Source organism: Electrophorus electricus, chromosome 4, assembly GCF_013358815.1.
Source record: "Electrophorus electricus isolate fEleEle1 chromosome 4, fEleEle1.pri, whole genome shotgun sequence".
NCBI classification, from domain to species: domain Eukaryota; kingdom Metazoa; phylum Chordata; class Actinopteri; order Gymnotiformes; family Gymnotidae; genus Electrophorus; species Electrophorus electricus.
Genome location: NC_049538.1, coordinates 8,744,497 through 8,761,181, shown reverse-complemented (window position 1 = coordinate 8,761,181; position 16,685 = coordinate 8,744,497). Strand labels below are relative to the sequence as shown.

Sequence of the window (16,685 nt, the reverse complement as noted above, 5' to 3'; positions counted from 1 at the left end):
CAGATGGAAAATATATGTTCAAAATTTTAATCTCATCTTTTGAACAGTCACACTGGAAAACAGTGTCTTAGCCTGAGTATATAGGAAGGCCTAATGTGGAAATGTCAGAGAAATTACCCACAAATGATTTGTGAGTAAATGAAAAATAGAGGAAGTGTCTCTGGAATTCTGGAATTATAAGTGAAAGCCATAACTAGACATTTGCTGGCATCTGTAGGTGTTCTTAATAAATTACCAAATGGAAACCCCCCACATGGCAGTGTGACTAGTCCAGAAAAAATTCCGGAAAAAAGTCAGGCAAAAAAGCCCTTGGTATTTCATAGTGGAGGAGATGATTTGGTGTTTAAGTTAAAGCTAATTATATTGTATATTATATATTGTTATATTATATATAGCTAATTATATTATATATTATTGCATTATAGTCAGCTATATTGACAAGTTTATCTCATGTAGAACATTTTATTGAAATACATTGAATGAACTTGTGTCCAGTCAGTTGGTTCAATGAGTTTTGTATATCTTGGCCTAATACATTAAGCTGCAACATCTTGATTAAGCCAAAGCAAGCAGCTTCCTCAAATGTTAGTGTAAATTCAATTTTGCAAAGCACTTTTCTTGTTAGTTTACTATCCAGTCAGGACCAGAGGAGGATGGGCTTCCCTTCTCAGCATTCGTACTTCTAAAGGTTTCTTCCTCTAGCACTTTTCTTTGATAATGTCGCCTTTGGCTTGTTCATTAGCTGCTTGGACCCAGATTCTCTGTAAAGATGATTTCTGTAAAACTGCTTTGTGACAAATATGTGTCGTAAAGAGTGCTATACACAAACATTTGGAATTGAACTGACTTCTGAATTGAACTGACTTTGAATGTTGCAAAGCTTCAGGGCACTTCTGCCAAACTAATGCATGATGGCTAATGGAAGGTAACCTGGGTCAGGCCCTGCTACCCTCAGCCTGCTCTACGTACCCTGTGTGCTGGAAACCTCAGGGCCTGAGGTGCATCCCTTTCTCATTCACTTCCTGTCCTGTGCCTAGTCTCCTGCAGCGTTATGGCTCCCAGACACAACACAAACAAAGAAAATTCTTGCCCTTTACACAACTGTGTGTGAATGTGTGTGTGTGTGTGTGTGTGAGAGAGAGAGAGAGAGAGAGAGAAAGAGAGAGAGAGAGAGAGAGAGTGTGTGTGTTTAGGACACATGCCAGAGTGTTCTGAAAGTAGACTTGAGGAGACAGGAGATGGGAAGATGAGGGCAGTATAAGGTTTCTGGAAACGTTCAACTAGGCTACTGGTCTCAGCTCAGCTTGGCCAAACCATTTGTGTCTCCAGCACCACCTTGTCTGTCTTTCTGCCTTCTATCTGTCTGTCACTCTCCTTCGTCCTTTTTAAGCGGAGCATGTGCTCTGTCGCTGGTTCTCCCCATTGTCTCTCACAACTGGGAACGTTCCAAGCCCTTTCCAGACACAAACTCACCCACCCACATTCAGCTCCTGCAGCGCCAGTCATTAACTACGAGAACTCCAGAGCCATTCTCTTCTGAAAGGTCATCAGAGCCATATGAGCGTGCTTTCTTTCGCAGCAGCGCGTCCCTTGTTGACTCTTCCCGGCGATGCCATATGCTTCGGTTCACGGTCCAGGCCTGGTGCCCTGCTGTTACCTGTGTGGTCATACTTTACAACTGAGGGTCTGTGGGTGTCCCCGCACCACGCGCCTGGTCAGGACAGATGTGCCAGCCTACATTCACGTTCAACTTTCTCCCCTGGCGGATACCATCACTCATACCATCCCGCTCTGCACTGAGGAGAGGTGGCCACAGATGGGCATCTCCCCGAGGTCTGAATGAGAAATTAAGATTGGGATCCAAGCTGGTCACAATGAAGGGTCATGGCAGTTTACAGAGCGATCTGGAGGCTGTTTATACTCCTAGAGGCCTGAGAATGTGACTTTATCAGACGTACGTGTGTGGTGACACAAGGAACCCAGATGGGAATCTCAAGCTGTTATTCCCAGATATGTCTCCAGTACTGACATGTACATGCGTTTTCAATGTAGGCTGGGTTTGTTGGCCAAACCTGAGGTGCTCCTGATTAAGGTTTGATAAGCATACTGTGGTTATCTAATATGAACTGGTTTGCTGAAATGAGTTATGGCATGCTATAAAAATAGCATTTTAAACAGCTTTCACTATAGAGACATAACAGACTCTGGTTAAATGAGTCAGGACACTTGACCCATGATAAGGAATTTCATAACTCATTTTGCCTTATGGTTGACACCCAGTTAGAGTCACTGAGGGTAAGATCTGTTGCATAGCTGCTGCACATTCATATAAACACACACACACACACACACACACACACACACTCACACACATGCACACACACAAATAGCCAGCATTCCTCCTGCAGTTCCCTGCAAACAAAACCAGGAAGGGAAGGAATTTTCAGATATGGGTTCTACTGTAATCTGTCTACTGAGTTACCGAGGAGACTGGAACAGACTGGAGCAAAACAGCAAATACAGCACTTACCGCTCTCTCCCTCTCTTACAGACAAAAACACACACAGACACACACACACACACACACACACACACACACACACACACACACACACACTGGGCTGGAATTTATAGTACTGTCTTTATGGGTGGTTCCCTTTCACCTGTGCTAAATACTGCTATGCCCACGCCTTAACCCAACCCTTGCTTTAAGCTCCCTAACTAAAAGGAATTTTTGGTCTCTTCAAGTTTTTCATAAAAACAGGCAAACAATCAAACAAAAAACTAGTCTTTGTTTCACCTGACATATGCGTGCAGGTCCCACAAAATATGTTTCCCTGCCATCATTGGCGCATATAATCCCTGCAAGGGGAATGACACGTCCACATGTGCACTCTGCCTCACCCTTTCACCTCTTCACATACTCTAGTAGAGCACCCAACAAGCAACCTTGCAGGAACAAGTGCACGTTCACCTGCAGGCACCAGCCACATCTGCCCCGCTTCCAACCGTGTGACCAGATCAAAGAAAAGAATCCAAACAAAAACACACCAGAAAAACACCAAGAACATGAAGCGGACGGTGCTCGGACACCGAGGAACCGCCGGCCTTAATCAGTTTCCATCCTCTACATATCACTTCCTCTCGCCCAGCCGACACTCTGTTCTGTTTTTCCAGCATTTTCCCACTCTCCCCCTTCCCTTCTCTTAACTGAAGCCTGACAGGAATGCGAGGGGAATGTGAAAAGTGCATCCTGTTTTGTTAATTTCCTACACGTGTCAGCCGTTTACCTTTGGAGGACGTCCACAGGCTGATGGAGCCCCCAATCCGTGTGACATGTGGGGGCAGACGTAAAGGGAAGAGCGTGACTGAATGCAGGTGCATGCACTGACCCCCTATGCACCCCTGCTTTGAAATGTGCTTACATTCAATCATCCAAGTGCTAATGCTCACCCTTCAAAGGGCGTGTGTGCATTTCTCTAACGCACAGCGAAGTATGCAGGTAAGATTATGTCATGGCATGAAAGCAGAAACAGACGATCCTCCACTAAACATCAACAATCCCCCCCCCGGTTACTGTGCATGACACCACTAGTTCGGCAGTCAGTTCATGGTGAGGTGACATACTCTATATTTAAAACAGCCCCACAGATGGTCTGTTGCCCTCTCATCTGCCTCTGCTCACTGCAGACCGGTCCATCACGGCCTTGCAGACATGAACATGGATTTTAAGCTGTAATGAATGTCTACATCATCAGATGGTTCACGTAACAGGAGGACTTTATTTCCAGGTAGAATTTCCGCTTCTCTTCTCTCCTCTCCTCATACCTATGTGGATGTCACATGCATTTTCCAAACACGATTTCAAATGTAAAGATTTAAACACCGATTCTCCCACAACGTTATCCGGCAAAGAGAGTGGAAAAATGACAGAAATGAACACTCGTCTCCAAAAAGTGGATGAGCCCATACAGCAGTATCTCTTATTTGCATCTTTCCAAATATGAGTAGCATTTTTAATAAGTCATCTTTTGCAAGAACGTGCTAAACTAACTAAATTTGGTGTTATAACTATTAGAAGATGGCCTTTGGGTATGATAAGGTGATGAACGCAGCCAGATGCCATTTAACAGTGGCCACCAGATGCTCCCAGCCACCACAACAGAGCATAGATAAGATCTTCTGTTGTTTGGGTCCAGAGCATCTGCTTTCATGCCATGACATAATCCTACCTGCACATTTCACTGTGCATAAGAAAAATGCATGCACACCCTTCTGTTATTTGTGTCCAGAGCATAGAAGAGAAATTCTGTTATTTATGTCTAGGCATTTGTGGGTAGAGCTTAAGAGCAGGAGATCTAGAGGCTACTGGTCATGTCATCACAAAACCTTATTTAGCAGCTCAGAAATGCTCAGAAAAGGATCAGAAATGTATTCATGTAACTTCACTGAAGTGGAATTCAAGCCAGCATTCCTCAGAAACGGTTTAAACACTGTCCCTTATTAAGCTTCAGAAAGATCAAGATTAAGATTACAATAACTTTGTTGCCAATTGCAGAAGCGGCACAGCAGCAGTGGCAAAAGACAACGTACCACACAGCCCATCACATTCTTTAGACTTTTTTGGATTCCATATGAACAATGTGAAAGTGTGAGGCTGCTTCATTGTGAGTGTTATGCTCAGTTGGGTTACTATGCATAATTATACTCAGATTACTAAGATTCCAGACCACAAATAATACTATTTCATTTTAATATTGTAATCTTTTTGTGTAGCACTGATTTTACATGACATTTTCACATAGATGTGAAGAGGCAGGGTTACACGATTTTTTCTTTCATACAGTGCCTGGCCAAAAAAAGGGTCACCACCTGGATTTAACTAAGCAAATAGGTAAGAGCCTCCCATTGGATAATTACTGCATGGGTCATTATGTTTCAGATGGCAACAAGTTATTTAACCCGAACTGATGCAGTGAGTAGCTTCTCATTTGTTAAACAACCATGTCAAAAGACACATCCCGTGGTCATTAATCTGTTTCAGAAGGGTCAAATTATTGGCATGCATTAAGCAGAGAAAACATCTAAGGAGATTGCTGAAACTACTAAAATCAGGTTAAAAACTGTCCAACGCATTATTAAAAAGTGGAAGGACAGTGGGGAAACATCATCTTCGAGGAAGGAATGTGGTTGGAAAAAATCTTGAATGATCATGATTGGCGATCACTTAAACATGTAGTGAGATCAAATTGTAGAAAAACAACAGTAGAACTCAAGGATTTGTTTAATAGTGAAAGTAAGAGCAGTTCCACACACACAATGTGAGGGGAACTCAAGGGATTATGACTAAACAGCTGTGTAGCCTTAAGAAAACCACTTTTCAGTGAGGCTAGCCAGCAAAAACAGCTTCAATTTGCTAGGGAGTATAAAGATTGGACTCTGCAGCAATAGAACAAGGTCATGTGGTCTGATGAGTCCAGATTTGCCAGAGTGATGGGCGCATCAGGGTAAGAAGAGAGGCGGCTGAAGTGATGGACCCATCATGCTTACAAGCCTGTACAAGCCTGTGGGGGCAATGCTATGATCTGGGGTTGATGCAGTTGATCAGGTCTAGGTTAAGCAATGTTATGTGCCCAAAGAATGAGGTCAGCTTACTACCTGAATATACTGAACGACCAGGTTATTCCATCAATGGATGTTTTCTTCCCTGATGGCACGGGCATATTCCAAGATGACAATCCCAGGATTCATCCGTCTCAAATTGTGAAAGAGTGGTTCAGGGAGCATGAGACATCATTTTCACACATGGATTGGCCACCACAGGGTCCAGACCTGAACCCCATTGAGAATCTTTGGGATGTGCTGGAGAAGACTGCGCAGTGGTCCAAATCTCCCATCATCAGTACAAGATCTTGGGGAAAAATTAATGCAACTCTGGACAGAAGTAAATGTGACTTTGCAGAAGCTTGTGGAAATGATGCCACAGCGAATGCGTGCCATAATCAAAGCTAAAGGCGGTCCAACAAAATAGTGTGTGTGACCTTTCATTTGGCCAGGCAGTATATTTAACATGAGCAATCAGACTCAGTCCCTTTAATTCAACCCTAAAGCTATCTATGAAGAGTCACTGAATTTGAATTTTCACAACATCCCCCATGTGATGCATCCTGTGATTAATTTGATGTATTCATTAAGAACTACAACAAGCCTGTGAGATTCACAAGAATAAATGCAAGAATATTTTTGTTTCAATTTCAATAATTTATTCATGATAAATGAATGTCCTTTTGTAAGTCTACAAAAGTTACAAAAGAATGTCAAATATAAATAATGGAGCTTAATAAATTAAATAAATAGTTTGATATAAACATGCTACTCTATAATGCCATGAAGCCAGACATTCAAGTACGTATGATGAGATCGCCCCTTAAATACACATAAATACACATATCATAAATAGCAAGTAACAAAACAAAACATCATATCTGATATTAGTCATTACAAAATCAACATCTGCTTCATGAAAAAGGCCTTCCACCAAACACATTCCATCAAAACACAGCTGTTTGTCTTCCATAATGGGCAATTAAAAGTAACATTAGCAAAGCTAGCCCTTTCTATGATAGGAGAAAACAATTACTACGACATTTTGGCAAGCTGTAAGGCATTGAAACACAGGAACTTTGGAAGATCGAGAGCACACTACTGTAGCTATAGAATAAATACTCCCACCTTCACAAAAACGCCAGGGAAGAAAATATAAGTGAAAGGGGCAGTCATGGGAAAAATGGAGAAAAAGAAACTTTTGTGGGTCCTGGATTTGTTTCTTTAAAGTTGTGCCATTTCTTAAGGCAGTTTGTATGTGTTCATAAAGAAGTCACTGACAGGCAGAGATAAGGCCTGAGCATAGGGACCTTTGGTCAGTGTTATTACAGATCAGCAACAAAAACACAAGTTCAGTGTTTAGGGCAGCTAGAGAATGTGCACTTCCTACCAAAGTCCCAAGTGGGCTTGGATGGAGGTCATTTGCATTTCCAAACGAAATGAAATCATGTTAAGCTCTGATACAGAGAAAATGCAACTTAAGGCAAGTAAATATAGAGAAGAACAGTAGGGCATAAAACTAGTAAACATTTTCAACAGAGTAGACAAAAAAACCTCAGTGTGGAGCCACAAGACATTGTTACATTTGAACTCGTCATAGCATGGCAGTGTCACAATAAGCCCCTTTGCAGGGACAGAAGTTGTGCTTTTTTAAAGCTGCCATTAATAATTCTCATTTGATAATGTTAAACTGGTGACATTAACATGCCTGACAGATTAAGATTTGAACTCCTTCCTGTGGAGAGGCCACCACACTACGGCTGCTTTAAGTCACTCCATTAATTCTTCAGTAAAACAATGCAAAAGCACCTCAGTACTCATGTAAATGGAAATGAAGTTATGGCGACTGTTTTGTGTTAACTAAAGGCTTAGCAAGCCTTAATTCTTTGACCTTAACACTGGCCATGTCTTTCAGATAGAACAAGAAAAAATTCCTCCCCAGGCATTTGTCATCTCCTTCCAGGAGGACTCAAGACCCCTCCTCCCTCTTTCCCTCTTCAGTTATTGGCCTTTTGGATCAGAAGAGGTTTTCTCGAGCACCCAGGGATTGCCTTCAGAAAACACCTCTTCCTGGGACGGCATCGATCACGCCATCCCGTTTCTTGCAGTTCTCAGGTTTTGCTGGTCCTGAACAGTTTCTTTCTGGGGAAGGCCTGCTCAAATGCATTCTGATTGGCCTTGGCCACCTGCCTAGATGCAGAAAGAACACACCCATGTTAGTGGCCATCAAGGCAAGTGCTCATATGGACAGACATATGCCATTCCACACGTATCTGTGCAAATATGTCAGCTGTGGGAATGTCGCTCACCGGAGATGTGCGAGCAGGTTATTGCTGGCTTTGTCCATGTCGTCCAAGCCATGGTCAAGTGGACTCACAACTACCATGCTTGGGTCCATGGAGCTGTGACCAAAACAATGAGTGGCAGGTTAAAAGGTGAGCCCTTCCAGGAATGGTTTGCTAGCACATTATAATCACAAACATTCTTCATCTGTTCCACTTTGTCCTACGGCAAACAATGCAAAGCAGCTAACCTAAGAAAAGAGTACAAGCCAGTGCCAAGGGCTAGGAGGCATTCATCAGCCTGAGAAATCACAAGAATTTTTAACATCTTCTAGAGAGATTAAGAGACACATATTAAAACTAGGCCTCTGAATTAAGGGCCCATGTGACGCAACCAGCACACACAGGCATGAGTCAAGAGCACGTCTCCAGCTCATCAGTGCACGCCGGCTACACTTAGCCCTGATCTGCTCTGTTTCTAGATGACTGCCAATGGCATATGCAACACAAGGAGAAGCTTGTGTCTGATATGATCAGCAGCAGGGCAGAAGGAAGGTCTAGACGCAAGACACCGCTTACCTGGCATGGCAAAAGGTCGAGCAGGTCAAGTCACCGGGGTTGTCACACACACAGCGGCCAGTGGAGCGCCGGCGACGGGACAAAGGACTTCCGAGACCATACGGGACAATCTTACTGTCAGGAGAGGGAGAGAAAGAGGGAATTAACACCTGGTATGTAGTAATGCTCAAAATAACAAGGAACCGCGTTCATCTGCGGTCAGATCGAATATTGAGGAGGCAGGATGTTGCAAAATGAGCATGGGCATTCATTTTGGAGGGGGCAGCTTACCTAGGTGTGTTGACCCAGATGATATCTAAGTGGCAGAAATAGATGCACTCCTTATCCATCCAGTTACTGCAGGAGCAGCGTTTGGTGCGCACCCTCTTGACCAGTGAAGCGCTGGTGGTTTCAGAGCGCTGAGAGAAGGGAAGTCCAAATCCTAGAAACAGACCGCATTATGTCTTAATGCCGGGTAAAGCCAAGATGTGTTGCAGCTGTGGTGAGCATATAAACATGAGTGTGTGAAACTGGCAAAGATTTCCCTAAGTATCGCTTTATCACGTTAAGAGTTGCTCACAATCAGTTCCAACATAAATAGTTAAGATAGGGCAGTACCAGTGCAATACCATATAGATATGACTCATTACTTGAAACAATTATCAACAACACTTATCTATATGCAGTTTGTATGTATCATATTAATACATCTAAATATTAAAATTAAACTACCCTGAAACTATATTAGCAAGAAATGCACCTAGAGCAAGTGCGAAGGTTGTATCATCACAAGGTATGTGCACAACAGGTTCTCAGGAATTTGAACTCTGGCTACACGTCTTACAAAGCATAGATTATGCATTATAATGTATAGTAATAGATTTTCCTTCAAATGTGCTTTTATACCTTTTATAGCTATATATGCACATTGCGGCATTCTTTTGCCATAAGCATTCCTGTGTAGTCCATGCAGATGTGTAGTGGTGACCACAGTACCAAGCAGCCTGATGACCCTTTAATATTGGAAGATTTTGGAGAGGTACTGGTGACTTACCTTCATGCATTAACACGCAGAGCGTGAGAGACATGAGAAGAGCCCAACGCAGCACCAGAGCCATTGTCGAGCTTTCAGGGACTTGAACGAGCTTGTTAGATCCAGAGAGAGTGCAGAGCACAGATATCAGTGAGCACTACTCCTGCTAAAGCCTGCTACAGGTGCTCGTGTGGAGTTCTACCTCCCGGCCTCTCTTTTATAGAGCCAGCCAGTGACACACCCACTCTCCTCCTCCACTCCCCTCCTCCTCTCGTCACCGCTTTCCGGCCACACGCGGAACTTTGTTGTCGTACTACGACATGCCTCCCTCACATTCCATGCCTCCCGAGGGCATTCTCAGATGTTGGACAGCAGAAAAGCAGGAGATAGGAAGGAACATGTTCGGGATTTGCCCTCTGCTTTGCCAGTTGCTTTGAGTCTCATTGTCAGGGTGCAAAACAGGAGCATTTGGATTTAATTACTTTTTTGTTGTAGGCATTAAAATCTCTACATTTTAAAAATGTATATATATATATATATATATACATGGTTTATTTATTTATTTATTTATTTTATTTTTTTAATTTTATCTGTCCCAAGCTCTAGTATTTACTCTGTATGACAAATATGATAAATTTGGATTTTCAAAACTTTAGTGTCAAATTCGGATTTCTTAATCTATGTTTGCATTTGTATCTTCTTGTACTTTTACCCCGGGAATGTATATGAAATAAACCATAACAGTACATGGCCCAGTGTTCCAAATCCTTCTGTTACCATTTGGTCAGGACTTTTTCCAGTGCTCTGCTCCATATGGCAAAGGTGAATAGCGTAATTTCCCCAGTCCTTAGATACCTATCTATTCACTTTTATGTTACTTCCGCAAAAGCAATGCAAATTGCCAGAGTCCTGCTATAGGCAGTGACACAACCTATGCTCTCTTGTGGTCAAGCCATTATAAATTGAATTCATCAGTGAATATCTGATAACAAATGGCAAAGCATGCAAATACTTTAATATGAAGGAATGCCTTTTCTTTTGGACTGGAAACTGATGCATATTGTTCTTGTTAAATGATGGAAGCATACGGTGCACTTTCCCTTTGGGGATGACAGCTACTGGAGCACTCTGACCTACTGAGCACTCTACTGCATCATATAACAAAATAGCCCCACTAGGAGGCTTGTGTAACTCCTGCTAAGACTGCACTGGAACACAACCATATTGTTCATTTAGCAACGGACAAAATGAATGATAGTTCTCTATTATAAATAAGCTTTCCAGCTTGAATCTGGTTAAGGATTTCTTATTCAACTCCACACAATGCAGACAGGGAAAGCAGGCATCAAAGGATGGAAACATTTTTTTTGTTGTTGTTTTGTTGAAATGGGGCACAAAAACAGTTTGAGGAACATGAAGTCTTTGCAGGGGGGAAGGAAATGCCAGAGTGATGTCACAGGCCATTAAACAATGGCACCTCCACAGCTATTTGGCCCCTTAAAAATGAAGGATAACAAAAAAGCCAAGAGGCTTAAACAAATATTTGTCCAGCAGCACAGTACAAGTAGACTGGAAATCGTGGCACTCGCCTGTCTGGACAGGACTCTTCCTCCTTGATAGCCTTTAACTCTCCTGACCTCCCGCAACACCCCCTGCCCCATGCCCGTTATTACATATGTCGGTCATAGAAGGATAAAGATTTGGAACATGGCAGATAAAAGCAGTCATCAGGGTGGGCAGGATGATTGGCAGGTGTAGGCAGTGTCATCACTACCGAAACTCTTTATCCACCTTCTTCAGTGGTTAATCATCCCAATGTACACCCGCATTATATTGCCTGTCTTTCAGGGATTGTCTCTGCTTTGTCTATCTCTCCCTGTCTGTTTCTCTATGTCTCTCTCTCTCCCTCTCTCCCTATCTGTTTGTCTGTGTGTGGGTCTCTCTCTCTCTATCTCTGTCTTGTTTGCTCTCTCGCTCTCTCTCTCTCACACGCGCGTGTGCACTTCTGTCACACTGCAAAAATGCAGCTTTATCCATTTCCTCTTGCAGACAGCTCAGCGGCATGCTATGAACAGCACGTTGACAACGACCCACAGCTGAATGACTCGAAGGAATGCCTTAGGTACAGTGCTGGAATGCACAGTTCCCGTGGACTTTGACACCCCTTCTGTCCTGCTGCTCCCCCTTACCAAAACTGGCCAGCAGCGCAATATGGAGATGACGTACCGAATGTTACGCACCATGACTAACCGCAGAGGAATAAAAAACTTCAGTCTGAAAACACTTGAGAGGTTACGGTACCTATACAAGTAAACCCAAGAAGACGTGGTTACTGTTTGAGCATCTGAGCTGTGTGCTGTTCATTTTCATTTTCATTTGCATGGTATATTGCAGTGATATTAATCATCCGATTGTTTGCAGTCCTACCAAGTCTAGGTCCACAGTGTCAACTAGAGACAGTGAAACAGCAGTCTGACAGAGACAGCGAACAGCAGAATGAAAATGGTGCTCATGGTAGCCGCGAAAACTCGCGAAAAATCTCTGTTTATAAACGCATGGGTACAGCTGCTGTATAATGTCCTGCCATGTGACTGTCCACAAAACGCATACTTTTTGATGACGTTTTTCCTCAGTCGCTTGGGTACATCTCTCAGGTTGGAGCTGAAACTCTGAAAGCTACTCATTAAACCATCACATCATATAGTTGCACGTGCATATCCTAAAAGCAGTTTCTCATTCTTTTGAACAAACAGCAAATGCTTTGTCACCTTTACTCAAATGATGATGACCTGCCTGCTGTTATTTACATTATCAATTACTTATGTCATGTTGATCTAAACACATTAAACTTGTCCTCTGCTGAACAGTCTTACCCCCCAAAACATCTAGGTATCAGTTCACTGCATAAGTTCAAATGTGTTGAACCAACTGTCATAATCTGTTAAGCATGTCTTATAAATGTATATTCTGGGTCTCTGAACTGATTCATGACTCTGAATGTGTGTGTGAATGTGTGTGAAGGCGAGGTGCTGTCAAACAGCCTGGTCTTTCTTGTCTGCATCTCAATGACATCTGTCAGCAAATTACCCCACAAGCCATAAATGTGAATCTTTTCCAATCTCTTACAGTCAGTCTCCTACATACAAGCATGTGTAAGTGTACTGATGAAATTGATATAGGCTACACAGAAAAGGTGCACTCTTTCATTTTCATTAACATCAAAACCTTAGCCATCAGAAAATACTTAGAGTTCACGTATTCTGGCAAATGCTTAAAGAGTACACTCTTACTAGCAACAAGGCTAAGGATTTTGTTTGTAAACAATGACACAAGGACTTGCTGTTCACTAATCTAAATATTTACTTTTGAGACATAATCTAAGACAAGTTATTCACTTTTGCAGCTAATCTATTGTGTGGTGCTGTTTGTATGAACTGTTTAGAAAAAATCCACTTATTGTATTACACAAATGTTAGTGATGGGTCGAGAAATGCAGCAAAGTAACTGATATTGACTTTAAAAAATCAAGCTAATTAAACTGGACATGTCAACAACAAATGCCTTTATGTTTGTCAATGTGTGTATTTGACACCACTCTGTTTCATGTAATAGAGTGGTAACAGTTGGGGTTTTGTTTTTTTGAGTGAAGGTAAGATTAGCCAGCATGTAGTTTGGGATCATTCATGACGCTTGTGAGTAGCTCAAATAACAAACAGACAAGGGTGAATGCTGATGTGATAAGATGAGAAGAAGTGTAGACTCTCTCTTACATACTCACACACACACACACACACACACACACACACACACACACACACTCACACATACACACACCTACACATACACACACAGATCAACACTCTTCGTCTTCCTGCTCATTCTTTGTGGGTGAGTAGTAAGGCAGCAACAAGACCAAGTATGTAAACAGCAATAATATCTTCAGGAAGCCGTTATGGTGCGAGTATCAAAACCATAACACCTTTCCGACTTCCTCTCATTTATCCGTATGAAAGAAGTGAAATCACAGCACTGTAAGACTGGATCAAAGTATCAGGTCACCATCTGTTTATTATTAACTCTTGTTATGCCCTGTTGCTGAGGTAACCCGCTGATCGGTTTATTATTTTAAGTCTTGCTATCTATGGCTTCTTTTGGAGTGATAAAATTGAGACACACCGCTAGAAAGAGCTGTGTGGTTATTCTCACAAGCAGCTATATCAACATTCAGACTGAATGCCCACCCATTTGGGCAGTGAGTTTTGTACAGTGATGTACTTGGCACTTTAAGCTGCACCACTTCTATTCGCATTCTGTGCTCTCTGTCCTCCTTGAGAAAGTTATTTTTGTCATTAACACCTGCTATTTGTCAGAAGAGTATTTTTCATACTAATTCATGCACATTCTTGCCCACATTTTCTGTCTGATGGGAATTATTTGGGAGTGAACATGGATTTCATTTTAATAAGGCAAAATGTGATTGGCATATTGGTCTGATGTCTCCATCGACAATTGGACTGTTCTTATCTACTTAAGACCAGATCTGGAGACATAATTGTTGTAGGAAGGCCCATTCAAAGGCCACTGCAAATAAATATGCTCAAATACAATCCTCTGTTCAGTTTAGTGAAAGAATCTTAAACATCTTATTTTTCTTGGTAGTATCTTAGGCCTGGGATACTGAGATCTGGTCAGCCAGCATAGTGTATTAAAAGGTTCCAGAGGAGCAGTGGTAGCTCAGTGGTGAAGGTTCTTGCCTAGTAGTCAGAAGGTTGCTAGGTCAAGTCCTGTCATTGCCAGGGCTTCCAGAAATATAACTCTGGAAGTTTCTCCATTCATATGCAAGCAAAGCTTCTCAAGGTCAGCAGAACCTCTAGGCATTCTGACTCACTGGGAGTTCCTACTTCATTTTCCCCTCTACAAAAGACATCCAAGGTAACTGTTACCATGTTTTTCAAATAAAGAATCGAAAGTATCTACTGAAAAGTAACCACCCTGTCTGCCTTTATTCCTAAGAAGAAATACAAAAAAAATCAGCACACCATCAGGCATGGATTACAGTGGCCGGCTGATGCATATAATGTTATCACACTGCAGCTGGCACCCAACCTGCCCTCACAGACCACATCCACCAATCAAAACACGCATTCATTTACCCAGTCCTAATCACCCATTTAGTGAATAACCACTTACGGCTATCCCTCATTAATCCCCACAGGTACCCGGGTTCAGTGCTTCTTAACCACCAGTTAGAGACTTTGCCTGCTGTTTTCTTTGCTGAAAGCTTATGTTTTCATTGTTTTGCCTCTCGCAAATAAAACACCTTTTGAGTTCCTCACTCGCGCTTCGCTCCAGCCTCACAATGTCTCACGGTTGTGTTGTCCATCCATACTCAGTTTCTGCCCCACTAGCACACAGGAATTTCAATGCTACACAATACCTGTCAGATGCCACTGAAAGTAACATCAGGGCTCAGGGCTCAGGGCTCAGGATTTCATTACATCCGTCTTCGGAATGCAGTTCAGCAGCTGTGATACACCCAGAACACAATAAAGCGTTTTTGGTTTTTTAATTAAAATTAAGTTAACCTTTTAAATCCCAAAGATCTATCTATCTACCAAGAAGCTCTGCCTAAAACTACTTAGATTTTTTTTTTTTTTTTTTTGACAAACTTATTTGCACTAATATGTGCTGGGTTCGCTGATAATAATGATTCATATCACTGTAATGTTACAGTTATGCAATGTTTTATTTAATACAGTGTAATGTTATAATTAGAATTATAACCATCATATTTAAAATAGTGACAGTATATTTATAAACTGGCACATAGCCAGTCAATATGTGATTACTTCACATGAAGCAAATACACTAGATTATATTATGATATTTAAAATGAAGTATATGTCCTCAGTGCTTATAAACCACGGCAGTTAGGGCCACCAGAATTTTACATGTAAATATGCAACTATTATATATAAACTATTATTGTATATAAAGAATTATATGTAATGTGCAACATAATTTGTTTATATAAATATGCTATAAATTCTATACAATTATTATTTAGTTTACAAGCCAATAAGCATAACATTAATAGAAACATGGACCATGACACATACTGGTTGGTCAGTGTCAGTGTTCAAAACTTTGGAATAGCTTCATGATCTCCATGACTCTATATCACTTATTCTATATCACTTTTTGTGTACTGTGCTACTGGTTTGTGGTCTGCTATGTTTAATGGCTGTTTGTACAATAATCAAAAACATTGTTTTTTACCTAATGCATATTAAGTTCCATCTACACTGGGTCTGCAGTTCTGATACATGTAAAGAAAATAAAAAACGTTGCAGTACACAAGTTAGAATCATATGTATGAGCCTGCCAGTTTTTTTTCCAGTCAAGTTTTTTCTTTGAGTCCAGTTCACATGGTCATACTTATCGCGATTAGGTGCACTCTGCTACGTTTTGGATATACGTATGTCTCATGTGTGGCTGGCTTGCCTTCCTCATTGTCTGAATCCAACTTCATCACGGACAGACAGTAAGTAGTGCAGCCCAGACAGTGTAACACACCAATGTGTCAACTTGTGTCAGAATATAACAGCTCAGCAAATCAAAATGAACAAATAACCACATCTAGAAATCAGTTTAATCAGTGTACCAGTTTTACTGGAAAACGCTTCCATTGCAATCAAGGTTTATAAATATTTGCTGAAGTTCTTTAAATGTGTACTTTACCCGGGACAAGGAGTGGAGAAATGGAAGAGTCACACAAAGGAGGAATGAAAACAGAGAAAAGTAAACAGTGCATGTCTGGACTATATAGAAGAGAGGAGTTGAGCATTCAATCAAAGAGGAAGGGCACGTATGTGGCGAAGGCTGTCACGCTGAACCCACTGCAAAATGAAACGCCTCGGTCACTTAGCCCTGCGACATTACCCGAGAAATTCAAGCTTCATGTCTCATACAAACTGTCCAACATTGACATCTGGGGGCCATCGAAGTGAGAAGCATCTGTTTACACCATTTCCACTTATGATTTCATTGCCGTGATTATGGGACAATAAAACAAACAAATAACATTTGTTGGACGTAGATTGGTTTAGTTTGGAGCTCAACACTTCATCCCAAATCATTGTGAAATTTGAGAATATACCAAATCCAGAGGTGTTTGAAAGCCATTTCGTAGCATTTGTTTGTATGCT

The 16,685-nt window shown here is 41.7% G+C and overlaps 1 protein-coding gene across 1 annotated transcript; it reads right to left on the bottom strand.

Annotated features, from left to right (window-relative positions):
- Positions 1-6,271: 6,271 nt before the first annotated feature.
- edn2 (endothelin 2) lies at positions 6,272-9,654 on the bottom strand. The gene is made up of 5 exons (XM_027009781.2): positions 9,499-9,654; positions 8,736-8,886; positions 8,466-8,579; positions 7,914-8,006; positions 6,272-7,794 (listed from the first exon to the last, which is right to left on the bottom strand). The coding sequence occupies exons 1-5, from the start codon at positions 9,560-9,562 to the stop codon at positions 7,716-7,718; spliced, it is 501 nt and encodes a 166-aa protein (XP_026865582.1). The 5' UTR covers positions 9,563-9,654; the 3' UTR covers positions 6,272-7,715.
- Positions 9,655-16,685: the final 7,031 nt, after the last annotated feature.